At 33.3% G+C, this 14,580-nt stretch overlaps 1 protein-coding gene across 7 annotated transcripts in view; it reads left to right on the top strand.

The window, feature by feature from the left end:
- The window catches only part of DGKB (diacylglycerol kinase beta), an 877,599-nt gene that overhangs the window by 320,235 nt on the left and 542,784 nt on the right, over nt 1-14,580 (top strand). For all 7 annotated transcript variants that reach the window (XM_069587582.1, XM_069587580.1, XM_069587583.1 and 4 more), the window contains one exon: nt 7,558-7,674. In XM_069587582.1, coding sequence (XP_069443683.1) covers nt 7,558-7,674 — 117 coding nt within the window. The remainder of the gene's footprint in view (nt 1-7,557; nt 7,675-14,580) is intronic.

Below are 14,580 nucleotides of genomic sequence, written 5' to 3'. Positions count from 1 at the left end.
TTAAAATATACTAGTAGCTATGATTGATATATACGGTTTCTAATCTGAGAGATATTAAACTATTTTGGTATTCTTTAAGTCAGCTGATACCATTATTATTATAATTATTCTAAAGTAGACATGTTAAATTACACACTCAGGTAACATATGTATTAGGAAAGTTTATTATTTAGGCTACTTTTTTTAGTGTCAGAGAATTAACTTTATGGTTAAGATAATTGAGTTTATTTTTGCCCCATCATAGCTCATTAGATAATTAACTATGAATTTAAAAATTTTCTCTTTAGACATTAATCTCAAAAGCTCTCCCATATATAATTATGTAATTTATACACTATAAATAAAATTAATAGACCAAAATTGCTGTTTTCAAAACATGATTTTTTTAAATTTGTCAATGTTTTCTGCTATGAAGTTTTAAAAAGTCTTCCTATACTGGTATATAAAGCTATATTGGTTTTGTGTGTGCATATATGTAAATGTATATTTCTTGGCTAAACTTTTCACATGGGAGCAAGAGCTTTTCTTTGTGGATACATCTAATATTTAGAAGTGGCATAGACCCTTTCTTGCATACATCATAGCCTTATTGCCCACAATAAGTTTCAATTATCAATTGTTTCAAAGTATAACAAAAGCATACCATATTTTGTGAAAAAGATATTTGCTTAGTAAGAAAATACTTTCAATTGTTTAAAAGTATAAGAAAAACTCACAGACATCTACAAATCAATTTCAGTGTAAAAAAACCTCTCACTTTTTATTACTAATTCTCAAATCTTTTATAGACATTGTGTCCAGGCCAACTTGACTGTTTTTCCTACACACACACACACACACACACACACACATACATACACACACACACGTATCTTGTTTTATGTGCCTTTCCAAAGGATGTAAGTAATTTTTCATGGTAACACCTTATTTTATAATCAAAACTTATTGGTTTGAGTGATAATTAAATTATACAGTTTCAATTAAAAGATAAATTCTACTTAGAACTTACATAAACAGATAGGGGGCTACATAGAAATTACTAAGTTAAGCTTTTAACTCACCTGATAGAAAGAGATAATGACTATGAAAATACAAGAGAGCTACTTATAGATTTTTAACCTTCAGTTTTCCATGGTCATCAATTATTACTGTTTATCAAAGGAATGGAGAGTGAGTGGTGTTGAGCTCTATACACCGGCACCTAATTTTCTAGTGGCCCAGCCATAGCTAATAAACAGCTCAAATGATTTTGGTGTGGACTTTCCCATTCCTAAATTTCATTTCTTCCAATCAAAATTTCTTGAACAGAAATCTTCTAATCTTTCGTACTTAACATTCAGTATGAAATTATGCTAGATGAGAATAGACATTATCATGTGTGATATATGAAAACCAGGGCTGTGGATCAAGGTATAAATTTTACCTTCAGGCTGAGTTGGTGAGTAGCACCTACATGTATGTTAAGACTAGGAATGAGTCTTTCTCGTTTATTTTCCTCTGTCTTCCTACAAAAGACTCAGATTATCACACCGAGTTATGGTGACATCCTTGAAAAACAAATAAAATACTGTAAAGTAAATAAAGTACTTCTTTGCAATACCCATCTTTACTAAACAGCTAACCTGAGTTAATGATAAAATGTAGCCTTTTTTTTAAACTATTTTAAAAATCACTGTCATTTACCGAGTGCCTAATTTATGCTAGTGCTTTATGCTACTTAATGCTTTTTCTCAATTTGTCATCACATGAAACTTCCCATTTTATAGATGAATTAAGGGATGGCTTAGAAAGGTAAATAACTTACTTGCCCGTCTTTACAGAGACAAAGCTCAAATACAGCTTCCAAGCTCACATGTTTTGTTTGCCTTTGTACAAAATATTTTTTGCTTTTTGAATAAGTATTTAACTAATTAAAAAGAAATGGAAATCTTTATATCATTTGTCATAGCTATGCTTAAAACTATATAAAATATTTATAAAAAATCAAGACTACTTTGCTACTCAGCTGTGTTTCACTGCAACTTCTAAGGATTTCTAGTAGATTTTGAGCCTTCACCATGATTGTAATGATTTAATGTTTCTCAGCAGGAACACGTTTAAATCTTGTAATAAGGTTATGATAATTAAAGGTGCAGCTTTGCAACTGTCATTAAGTTGCTTTCTTGGAGTTTGTAACTTGTCTAAATCCTGATGAACATGGTAACACTCCTGCTTCAGGGAGATATTTTACACTGTGTTCCTCAGGTTAAAATCTTAGAGTTTCAGGGAAATGCTTAGGGACTAGCTCCAGTGGCAGAATGGGCTAAGTCACCACTTGGGCAAGTAATGCAGTAGCTGAGAAAGCAGGTTATGAGATTCCAGTAAAGGATACTGTTGGCAGGCAAGCAAAACTCGGCCCCACCCTTTGTGGCTTTTGTACCAATCAAGGCGCTTTGCCACTGCCTGTCTCTCATGCTGAGACTGGACAAAGAGAAGAAAATCCTGTGCTTGAGGTAATCATCACTTGCTGCTTGTCGTTTGTGAGTGATCGATAACAGCAGGCTTAAGTATTGTGGTAAACGTCTCTTTTGTGAAAGCACTTTTCAGCAACTTACAAATACTCCTGAGAACCAGCATGAGATAGAAAAAGACTTTTTTTAGAGCACATATTTAAAGTGACGTCTTTTTATTTCATTTATCGCATCTTTCTGTTTTCTGTGGATTGTCTTTTCATCTTTTCTTCTCTGTTTACGATGATGGTGATTATTTTGGAATTCTAATAGAACATATTACCCAGCTGAGATCTGTTGTGCCACTAGTGGAGTCTAAGGATCACAAGACACTGAATTCTATGTTTTAAATGTCTGCATAGCAAACACAAGTGGTTGATATTTGAAAATGCTGAAATATTGATAACTGTATTTTATATTTTGTAGTTACATGTTCTATGTTCTTTCATTTTTTTGGTTAAAGCAGCTCTTTTCAGTGTTTGAATAATTCCTATTGATTGAAGCAATAATTTTCTGACTCTTTATATCTAGGATAATTTATCTGGCAGAACAAAATTTACCTTAATTATAACAAAGTAATTTAGTTTGTGATTTAGAGCCCCAAAACATAAAAATAGATCTGAAGGTGAAGTGATAAGTACTGCCCCGTATTATCACAGAGCACTTTTATCCTGAATAAAGATACAAAATAATGCTGGCAGGCTCTTCCTGAAATTTTTCTATAACTTTAGCATTGGAAGTAACATTCTTAGATATCATAATAGAACTTGGCCAGTCAGGGAGAATCAACCCCCAACGCGGGCCAGTGACATTTTGGTGGACATCAGAATTTTCAAAGATGTAATTGTTTGGCCCTTCCTGTGGCTCATATAGAATTGAAAAGAAGTGAAGATTTTCTTAGTGGAAATAAGGAAAAGTATTCAAATACCCTCCTGTTATCCTATGCTGCTTAAGTAAAATATAGTGAATAGCTCAGAGAGACTTCCATACAATTTGGAAATAAACATGAAACAAATGAGTATAATACAAAGAAAACCATGGAAAAATATTAAATGGTTTATGAGGCTTTCTTGTTTTTAAATAGTCAGTCTGATTAATTCTAGAAATTCCAACCACTAAGCATATTTCCATCAAACAAAGAAACCACTTTGTTCTCGGTGGTATGTGTGTGTGTGTGTGTGTGTATTTGAATAAATATGTTTCATTATCTAGATTATATAGTAAAATTCACCTGCTGATGAGTTGACTGAAGTTTTTTTCATAATCTGTGATATACCTCTTATGATTCTAGACTTTAAAAATAAAGTTTTAACAATTGAAAAGTCAATTTAAGGTTTTTAATTTTTTTTAATTTTACAATTGCTACTAGAAATAGCTTTAGTTTTGTCTTGTCTGCAGTTTTCTCAGAGGGATGACCCCCCTAGAAAGAAATGAAATCACTTAAACAAGTGCTTTCTGCCAGCTAGAGATTCTCAGCCACACAGGATTTTCCCCAGCTATACACTTTTTTATTGTTTTGTTGCTAAGTCATGCCTAACTCTTTTGGGACCCCATGGACTGTAGCCAACTAGGCTCCTCTCTCCATGGGATTTCCCAGGCAAAATACTGGAGAGAGTTGTCATTTCCTCTTCCAGGAGATCTTCCTAACCCATGGATCAAATGTGTCCAGCATTTGCAGGTGGATTCTTTACCGCTAAGCCACCAGGGAAGCCCAGCTCTATGGGCTAAGAATAAAATATTATTAATTGATAATTTGGTAATTCTTTACAGACATACACTCACATGTTTTAAATGCCCAGAGTTACATTTATAAATAGTCTGGATGCAAATACTGAGTTCCATTGTGACCAATCAACTTAAATTTTATTTATATCTTATAACTCAAGCATTTAGGAATTTAATGCTAAATAGCAATGTTGGATTACAAGGCAGAATATATGATGTATAAATGATAACTTTCACAATATAGATTTTTATAAAACACTGTTACCATGTTTTATTTACCTGAATGTTAGAACTCAGAAAAAAAAAATCCCCTTACCCACCAAGTAGTACATGCTTGAACTCAGCACAACATGCTGTGGATTTTCAAATGTAGGTTGCTGAGCTTTACTCATTTAAAAATATACCGATTGTAATTAGTTAACTTTTTCATATATATATATTTGAAAATATAACAAACATTTTACATAATGGTGATATTAAAGAGCACCCTAATGGAAGAACCATACCTATTTTACATTATTCACAATAACTTTCATTTATTTAGCACATGCACTAATATAGGCACAATATTAGAACTTTATATATTTTCTTTTAAGTCATATACAACTTTAAGAAATAGGTATTGCTGACTCCATTTTGAGTAAGACTCAATTCTCTAAGGCTACATAGTATTTAAGTAGCTGAGATGGATTCCACTTGGGATTTCTGACTTCCAATCTCATCCTATAATTCACTCATTTATTCATTATACCCTTAACTATCTGTGGACAAAGTGTAAGTTGCAAGCTGAGAAAGAATGATCTGTTCCTTAAAATATCAACATCTTTGCCAGAAATGCTGCTTATATGAGAATATATCAGTTTCCAAAGAATTTGAATTTCAGGAATCCTATTGCACAAGCCATTTTTATCTACACAAAAATATATTCAGTGCACCATGAAATTGCAAGGACTATAAAAGGGCTATGCTGATTAGCATTTATTTTGGTCCAAGAAGTTTTCTGTTCCATTTGGCCTTAATATATATAAAAAGAGCTTTACTTTTAATTGCACTTAAATATATTTTCCTAAATGACAGTAATTGAGAAGTAATTGACAAAATACATGCAAATATAGGAACAGAAACGTATATATGTATCTGAATATATAACAGAGAATACATGGCACTCAAACCTTTAAGCACACATGGGAGACATTGGTAATTGATCAGGACTGTTTTTCACATCAAGCTTAGACATGCCTTAGGAGTTCTTCTCAACACAATATTTCAGGCACTTCAAATTGCTTGATTTTTTGAATGTTAAGATTGATTTATTTCTGCATTCATTTATAGTGATTTTATCAGGCACTGATCTAGGATTTAATGTGAAACAGTTAAGCAAAGTCATTTCTCTATGAAGCTTTGATTAAAGTGTAGGAAGACCATTATTAAATAGATAACATTTTAAATTATATACAAAAATATGCATACACACAAACATATAAAGGAACAGAGTCTAATGTTTGACCAGGAGCAAGAAGAACTGTCCAGCAGAGTGCAGAATGGATGTAAGAGCCCAGTATTAAAAGCACAATTATTGTGATCAAGAAACAAAGATGGGGTTGGTATAGCTGGATTGCAATAATAAAGGATGAGTGTGGCTGTTACATAGAGAATCAACTGGAGGGAGACAAAATGGAAAGTGATTGACTCATTAAGGTGATGGCCACAATAATTAAGGCAAATAAGATAATGGGGGCTTAAAACATGTAATGATAGATGTGATGAATAATCATCCAGTTCAGGATTTATTTTTAAGGTGGATAGGGAGAAACTTTTAATTAGTTTTTATTGTTTCAGGATTCATATGCATTCTAGATACTTATGTGGACAGAGAGAAAGTGCATTTATTTATAGGAATTAAGCTCCTGGGGAAAATCTGAACAGTGTTAACTTAAAAAAATAGTTACAACCTAAAAGCTCACGGTTATGTTTTATTTGGTGGGAAATTTTAGGACATCAAGCCCGGGAGACAGCCTTTCAAGTAACCCTGAGAGAATTGCTCTGAGGATGTGGGGGCAGGAGTCAGGATATATAGAAATTTGCAACAAAAGGCATGTAGTATGAACATCAAAAATAGTTTTGTGAATTAAAACCAGATATCTCAGGTTAAGAAATTTGGAGCTTTTTCTGTATGGGAAGATGCAAGAATCTGGACACTGAAATCATTCCCTTCATATGCATCTCAGCTATCTAGGACCAGCATGCTGCATTTTTTTCACACCCTGAGTTCCTCAGTGCTCACCATAGGGAGTGGCTGCAGCAAGGTGGTATTGTTCTTCCTGGTTGCCCTTAGGGGTCAGAAATCCACATTTAGAGGGATGCAATTGCTGATCTCTGTGATATCCTTGTTTACTGATATGGCAAGAATATTCTTTTTCTCAACAGGGAGTATAAACTTAGTCTTCATTATCAAATTGAAGTTGAAAGCCTTGGGTGTAAATGAAGTTACCTAGGGAGTGTGTGTAGACAGTGAAGATGAGAGGCCCAAGGGAAAGGTCAAGGGTTAAACATTGAGATTATAAGGCTGGAGGAGGAAAAACAGAAAAGACTTAGGGAGAAGTTAGTAAAATTAAGAGGAGAGCTAAGAAAAGTGTTCTGGAACCCAGTTGAACTAGATTTTCTAGAAGAAAAGGTCAATTCTGTCAAATGCTGCTTAAAAATTGAGAAGTTAAAGACTGATCAACAAGTGTAGCAAATGAGCAGGTCACTGGTGATTTGAATAAAAGGTGATTTGGTGCATTAATGGTGATAAAGGTTTATTAGGTTGGGTTGGAAAGAGTGAGAGGAGAAGTAATAGAAACAGAAAGAAGACAACTATGAAAATGTTTTCTGTTCTGGTGAATATAAGTATTAGCTGGGAAGGAATGTGTGTTTTAAGTTTTATGTCACTCTTGATCAATAGTAGTTTAAGGGTCTATTTTCAATATTGCATGTATTTATAAGCATTAAATTTAGTGCTCAGTACAAATTCCTTTACAGTCCTGTAGTATTATCTGTACCATTGTTTATGAAAAGGATTAGCTTTAGTAGTCCTTAGGAACTTTTAACAGAGTCATAATTGGGCACCTATGATAATATGTTTTGGTTTTCTTTCACCACCTTTACTTAACTGATATTTTGGTCATGCATCTATTATATATTTTGAGCCAGTTCTAAGCATCTGGTTTCATATTATTCACTAGAAACCCCAAATTAAGAAGCTGGGTCCAAGTTAGTAGCCATGAGATTCTTCTCTATGTTGCCTTTGTAGCAAAGCAATTAAATATTTTCAATATTTTGATACAAGATTTTTTCCTAACAGGAAAGACAAGCAACAGTGAAAAGGGAAAAAGGTGGTTCCCATCAGTCAAACAAAGTGACCGACAAGAACAAAATGCAAAGAGCCAACTCCGTTACTATGGATGGACAAGGCCTGCAGGTAGGATTATTTTAATCCAAATTTTAGTAGCTTTCATATTTGTTACTTTGGTGCTCTTAGAAGGGCATATGTCCAGCTATCAACACATTTATTTAATGTGCAAATTTGTTCAGTAGATAATTTTAGAAACATTTTTATTAATTTATCAAGATGTCAGTTTTATAGTTGATTGACAGAGTGACATTCTGATTAGATTAATCATTTATGACATTGTCTTCATTTAAACTTAAATTTATAAGAGATCTTTTGTCAATCTGAAGCTTTTGCAAATTAGTATAAAATATATACATTTGTGTTATATATATGCATTATTTATTTCCAAGCATACTTTCTCCCTGTATATATTATTGTATCTATTTGGAAGTCATTTTGACTGAAAAACATGTTTTCAGAAAATAATAAAATGAACTCTTCTGTGTAGAATTTTTTTCAAATCAATAATAAAAATAAAGAATCCATTATAATTTATCCATATCTTCCAGTGTTTTAAGTTGACACTGAAACTGCATATATGTATCTGTTTTAACACAGGTAACCCAAAATGATGTTTTTAGTACTTTAAAATTCTCTGAGTTACCCCTAGGGGTCCCTGACATCAACAGAAACATTTCTTACCATCTATATATTAAATGATTAATATTAATTAATTAATTAATAGTTTACTGTGCTGTGTCTTCATTGCTGTGCACTAGCTTTCTCTAGTTATAGAGAATAGGGGCTACTCTTCCTTGTGGTGCTCAGCTTTCTCATTGTGGTGGCTTCTCTTGTGTCAGAGCACAGGCTCTAGGCACTCAGGCTTTAGTCGTTGTAGCATGTGGGCTCAGTAGTTGTGGCCCCCTGAGCTCAGTTGCTCCATGGCACCTGGAATCTTCCTGGACCAAGAATTGAACCTGTGTCCCTTTCAAACATGAACACAATCAAAGAACTTGGCTTAATCTATGGATTAAGTTTTTGTTGTTGTTTTGTTTTCTGAAGTCATTTTTGTTTTGTTTTCCTATCTGTATGTTTCTGTCTTCCAATTTCTAATTCTTTTCCTTAAGAATATGCTGCAGTTTTCATGTTCTCCAAGAAAATTTACCAACCTCTTACTACACAAAGATATAGTATGTTACATACGTCAATTCAATATACTTTATATCTTTTTCACTTACTATTTTATCTGTGGTTCTATGGGTTATGTCTTTTATGTCCTCAGTTTGCAAGGACAGTTGAGATCACGTGGTAGTTGCCTAAATGCTTTCTTTTTCATTATTTTCATTCACTGAAAACAATAATTATGCTAATGATAATCAGATTACTGATTTTTTGACATAATAAAACATTGTAAATAGAAAATTGTTTATGAGTCATTAAATAAAAATGTAAAAAGAGGAAATTCTGAATGATAAACTTATTTACATTGGTTAGAGAGTATAGAAGTTAATTATCAAAAGAGGAAGTCTACACATTTTGAAAGGCATACTTGTGTGTTAAGCAATCTCATTGAAAGTCCCAAATATAAAATTTATCCACAATTATGATAGTAAAAACTTTTAGGTTAGTGATCCTGTGAAATTTTTAGTGAAAAATAGTCAACATTTGTAGTTTTAATAGGTCAGTTGATGATATTGGTTAGTTTAAATCTATAGTTAATCTGGGTTCTTGCAATAAAAATAACAAAAGGAAACCTAATTTTGAAATTTAAATATTTTCCACAGATTTTAAAATTCAAATATATTTCACAACATACTTCCAACATACATGGATGGGAAATATGCATCATTTGTTAAACAGTATATGCTAGCCACTGTGATAATATTTTATGAATATTAAGTGATCTTTCTCAATGATGTCTGAGATAATTATGAATTCTTGTCTCCAACATATAATAAATATTATTATTACCACTTTAAAAATGAATACATTGATGTTCTAAAGTAAAATTATTCCTAGGGCCTCTCAGTTAGTGAGGTGAGAATGAAGGCCATCAGACTCAGAGTTTGTGTTACACTCTTGAGATCCTTGTTCCCTTGGTTAACAAATTTTAACAGGTCTAGAAATGCTAAATTTCTGATCTCCTTGCTCTTCCATGTACTACTTTTGCAAATTTTGAAACAAAAATTTGAAAGTGCTAGAATTATAACTGCTTTAGTCTCTTTCTTAATATTTCTATAGTTACACCTGTCTTACCTCAAACATCAAAACCAAAACTAAATGGTGCATGCAGAGTGTTCTAAAGACTTTAAACTGACATAGCAATATAAGATGTATTTTCTTTTTTTATTCTAAAGGATGCAAATTTTTCAATCTTATTATAACTAAATCATATCCAAAAAACAGATGGTTAACTTTCTCTGTGTATGTGTTTCCTTTTTCTAACCAGATAATAACTTTATAGTTTTCTTTGGCATATAAAATTGTCAGGTAAATTTGTTGGTTAGCAAAGGGAAGGCATCAGCCCTTATAACACATCAGTAAGTGAATACTATGATCATCATCACTTTAATGTTTATCTTAAAAATATTTGTACATAATCACTTCACTTTCGCTTTCACATGCAGTCTCTTTCACCTCAGCAGAACGGACTAAAATATGATGCACATAGGTATTCACATAATTTGGGAGAAAATATTTAAAAAGTGGACAATAAATTATTGGATAGCTATTTCATACAAAATGGAAAAATAATTTTTGTTGTGGTAATCAATTTTAAAATAATAAAATGCTTATTCTTTGTCACAAAATTTAAAAATATCTTCCAGAAAATTAATTTTCTGTGAGTTATAAAAATATATATCACCAAAAAGCATTGAGTTGCAGCCCAGTTTGCATATAACTCAGTGACAGAAGAGATCTACATGGCTTATAGACTATTAATCACAGTTAAGCACATTCATCTTACTTCTTTCCAGCTAACCAGCATAATGATCAGGATTATTATTTCTAATTAGAGGAAGTAATAGATCATGTATAACCTTAGGATGAGTCTCATTAATTAACCCGAGTCCTAGGGGACTTCAAATAGAGGTGGTTAGGCACTCTGTCTTTGTCATCGCTCACACCACAGGTTTACATTTAATACATATGATCAGATGTAACTGAAACATGCAAACGATGTGAAAATACAGATGATTAGCTACATGAGAACAAACAATTAGAAAAACAGAACAGTTGTTTAAACTGTTTTATGCCGATGTTACCTTGTCCCTAAACATTCTTTTGAGAAAAATTTCCGAAATGTGTCACTTACAAACCAAGAAGTCTATTTACTCTTAGCAAAACATAAAGAGGAACCTTTATAATGAAATATCTGTGCCACAACTGCTCTTCTCTTTCCCTACTGTTTTTATTATTTACAATTATCTCATTCTTATAATTCCCCAAACTGTAAACTACGCATGCATATATGCACTATACAGAAATGTATAGCATGGGTATCAAATTTATTCTTTTTCTTTGATTATATGTATATGTATGTCCACTTTGGGATCCTCAGGCTTACTGATTCTTATAATCAGCTCTTCATTGTCATTTTAAGTCTCTTAAGTCTGGAATTCCTATTCTATATTTTGGGTATTATAACAACCTCTAAAATGAGTTCTGGTCTCCATATATATAAAATGTGCTCAGTTATAAATGAAAATATGGAACTGAATAAGATGTGTCAGGGCTGAGAATCGGCCTTGTGTATAATTTATGTAAGATAGAGAGATTGGGTCTCATTAAGAAGTGAAGAGTAGGGGCATTGCCAAGAGCTTTGGCCCATGCACTGAAATGATGGAGTTGCCGTGGCCTGAGATGGAGGGGGTTTGGATAAATAAAATTTGTAGTAAAATGTCTGATGCTGTTCAACATCCAAATAGAAGTATTGAGTGGGCAGACAGATATGTGAGTCTAGAATTCAGGGGTGAGAGTAGATATGAATTTGGGACAGAAAGGCATATTGATTGCACTTAATACCATCACATATGAATTTGCTAAGGGAGAGAGTATATGTCGAGAGAATGGTTGAACTGGGATCTCAAACCAGTCTGACCCTAAAGCCATATTCTAAAGTGTTTACAATATATAAATGGAACTGCTCCTCTATATGAGTAATTGCGATCTTGCATGATTTATTTTTATAGAGGAGAACCCAGTATGAGCTCTTTCCTTCTGCATGTAGTGCCTTCACACCTAATTTAGAACCATTCTGCAGGATTTCAGGTATCACACATGCTATAAAATACTCCTGAACACTTTCCCCCACCATCAGTGTTTTCTTTGCTATGCCGTATTACCCATTCCCAATGTTTTGTTTTTGTTTTTTGAAGACTGCTCTGAGAAGGATTCCATAGACATACCTCCAGCACAAGAGTCGTGTGATGGGAAGCTGAGAACAGGTTCAGGGTTCTTTTACACATCAGACAGAGTAATTTGCTTTTCATCTGTTTTATATATGGTTCCACTTGAAATTATTTCAAGCGCTATATAAATATTTACTTCCAAGGTCAAAGAGTTGGGAAGATCCCCTGGAGTACGAAATGGCTGACCACTCCAGTATTTTTTCCTGGAAATTTCCATGGACAGAGGAACCTGGCAGGCTACAGTCCATGGCATCGCAAAGAGTCAGACATGACTGAGCATATACACAGGCACAACAGAATTTTAAACGTATTTGTATTTTTGTCTTACTCTTTCCCATCCCACTAAAATCTATAACAAAATGCATATGAGATTTTAGGATGACAATAAATCAGTTTTCAAAGTAATTCTTTTGCATTTTATTTCAGAGTTATTATATAAAAGTAAAAATTCAAAATGTGTCCTGTTAAAGACTATATTAGGTATAATTCAAAAGACAATTAGTGAACTTGAATGTAAAATTGATGTATTAGTGCTATCTAATCTTGAGATTTCATTCTAGTTTCATCAGTTGTCTCGATAATGCTTTTATAACAAAAGAAACTAGTTCAGAATCATGCTAGCTTCTTGATTTTTATGGTTGTGTTATGCATAATAAGAGAATGTTCTCATATGTAGGCAATCCTAAAAGCCTGGGCTTCTTTTACTGAGGATGAAGAGGAATATGAGACTTAATTTACAAATTATACACTCTCACTAAGATGCTGCCTCTTGTTGTTGTTCATTTGCTCAGTTATGTCTGACTGTTTACAACCCCGTGGATTGCAGCACACCAGGGTTCCCTGTCCTTCACCATCTCCCAGAACGTGCTGCTTCTCACTTCAGGACTATAAGTGAACACAGTAGTTGTTTATTTTTATCTCATCAGACTTGAAAATGGCTCTGTAGTACTGTAGGTCTTTGGCTCTCAAATCTAAAAACACAGTCTTTGGTCTCCTACCCAAATTTAGTATGCTAGACTTTATAGTAACAAAGTTTAGCAGAATTCTGGAGCTTTTTGATTGAGCGTTGAAAAAGATGCTGATTTGCCTGAAACCATCACATTTCTTACATAAATACCACCATTGTTAAATGATCCCCTGATACCAGAATTTCTGTGGTTCTGATATGGAATCACATATTGCTCCTTCAATGGAAGTTATGTTAGGTCAGGTGACTTATCTATTAGAATAATGGTCAAATAGGCACTATTGTGTAGTCTCTGATAACTTACAAATAAATATTGAAGTGTTTAATGTTTTATTTTTATACAGTGTTATTTAACAAGTCTAATTTATGGGAAGGGGCTCTGTGAGGAAAAGTTTGATAGCTTGGTTTTATTTCTGTTCTTCCATTTGTTTGGTACTTAACTTTTGTGATGTGTAGAGTATCATCATTATCCTAAATTCTTTATTTAGATTCTCTCATATTTTTTAATCCATTTGACATAATTATCCATCTACTGACTCCTAAAAATGACATCTAGGTTTTTGTATCTTGAGATCCTCGGCAGACTATATTGGAGCTTCCCTAGTGGATCAGTAGTAAAGAACCCACCTGCCAGTGCAGGAGGTATGAGTCTGATCCCTGGGTTGGGAAGATACCCTGGATAAGAAAATGACAACCCACTTTCCTGAGAAATCCCATAGACAGAAGAGCCAGGCAGGCTATAGTCAATGGGGTTGACAAAAGTGTTGGATAAAACTTAGTGACTAAACAACAGATTATACTATATTCTGGCGGGATCTTCATAATAATGTTTCCTCAGAACACAATTTGCTGTTGCATGATACCAACCTTTTTTGATAAATCATAATTATGTCTTTCAACATTTTAATTAATAAGCCTTTCTGAAAGACATTCCAGGATATATTTTCAAGTGAATTAGAAAATTTGCCCACATAAATGTAATGTAATCTCATGTAATGGTAAGCTGAATGTTGAATTTTCAGATGATCACCCTAACTTAGTATTTGGGTTCAGAGGCTATGTTTTCCTAAAAATTTTTGTTTACCTTGAGAATGCCACTTCCATTTAAAAATAAGGACTAGCAATTTAAATGACGTTAAAAAATCAACTAAGATCCACATCTATTACTTTTTTGCATGTGAAAATGTTAGGAGTGCCATCTGATTTGTAATAGAGTGAGAAGTAAAGGAGACTGAATACTAGTTGTCAGAGGTGTGTTTTGGTGTTCAGCTTTTAATGAGAGTGAGGGGAAGACGCACTGCAAGTTTGTAACACAATGGCTTAACCTCAGAGGCACCTTCTGTACAGTAATAATTGAGCTCATGGAGTTCAGGGGAGAAGAGCTAGAAACTTACTCCAGGTTCAGCTCATCCATCTCATCTCCCAACTGAATGAGAGACTAATCAGAAACAAAATCCATGTGCCCTCTTTACAAAGGGAAGTAAAACTGAGTCAGAAAAAATAGCTTGTGAGAACAAGAAGTTAGGTAAGAGTAGAACTGTGAATGTTTTATTCAACCTCCTCATACAGTCTGAAGATGTCACCAATTTCTCAGTGCCTATAATCATTGGAAAA

This window comes from Ovis canadensis, chromosome 4, assembly GCF_042477335.2.
Source record: "Ovis canadensis isolate MfBH-ARS-UI-01 breed Bighorn chromosome 4, ARS-UI_OviCan_v2, whole genome shotgun sequence".
NCBI classification, from domain to species: domain Eukaryota; kingdom Metazoa; phylum Chordata; class Mammalia; order Artiodactyla; family Bovidae; genus Ovis; species Ovis canadensis.
The sequence above is the reverse complement of the archived record's forward strand: the minus strand, read 5'-3'. Positions and strand labels throughout refer to the sequence as shown.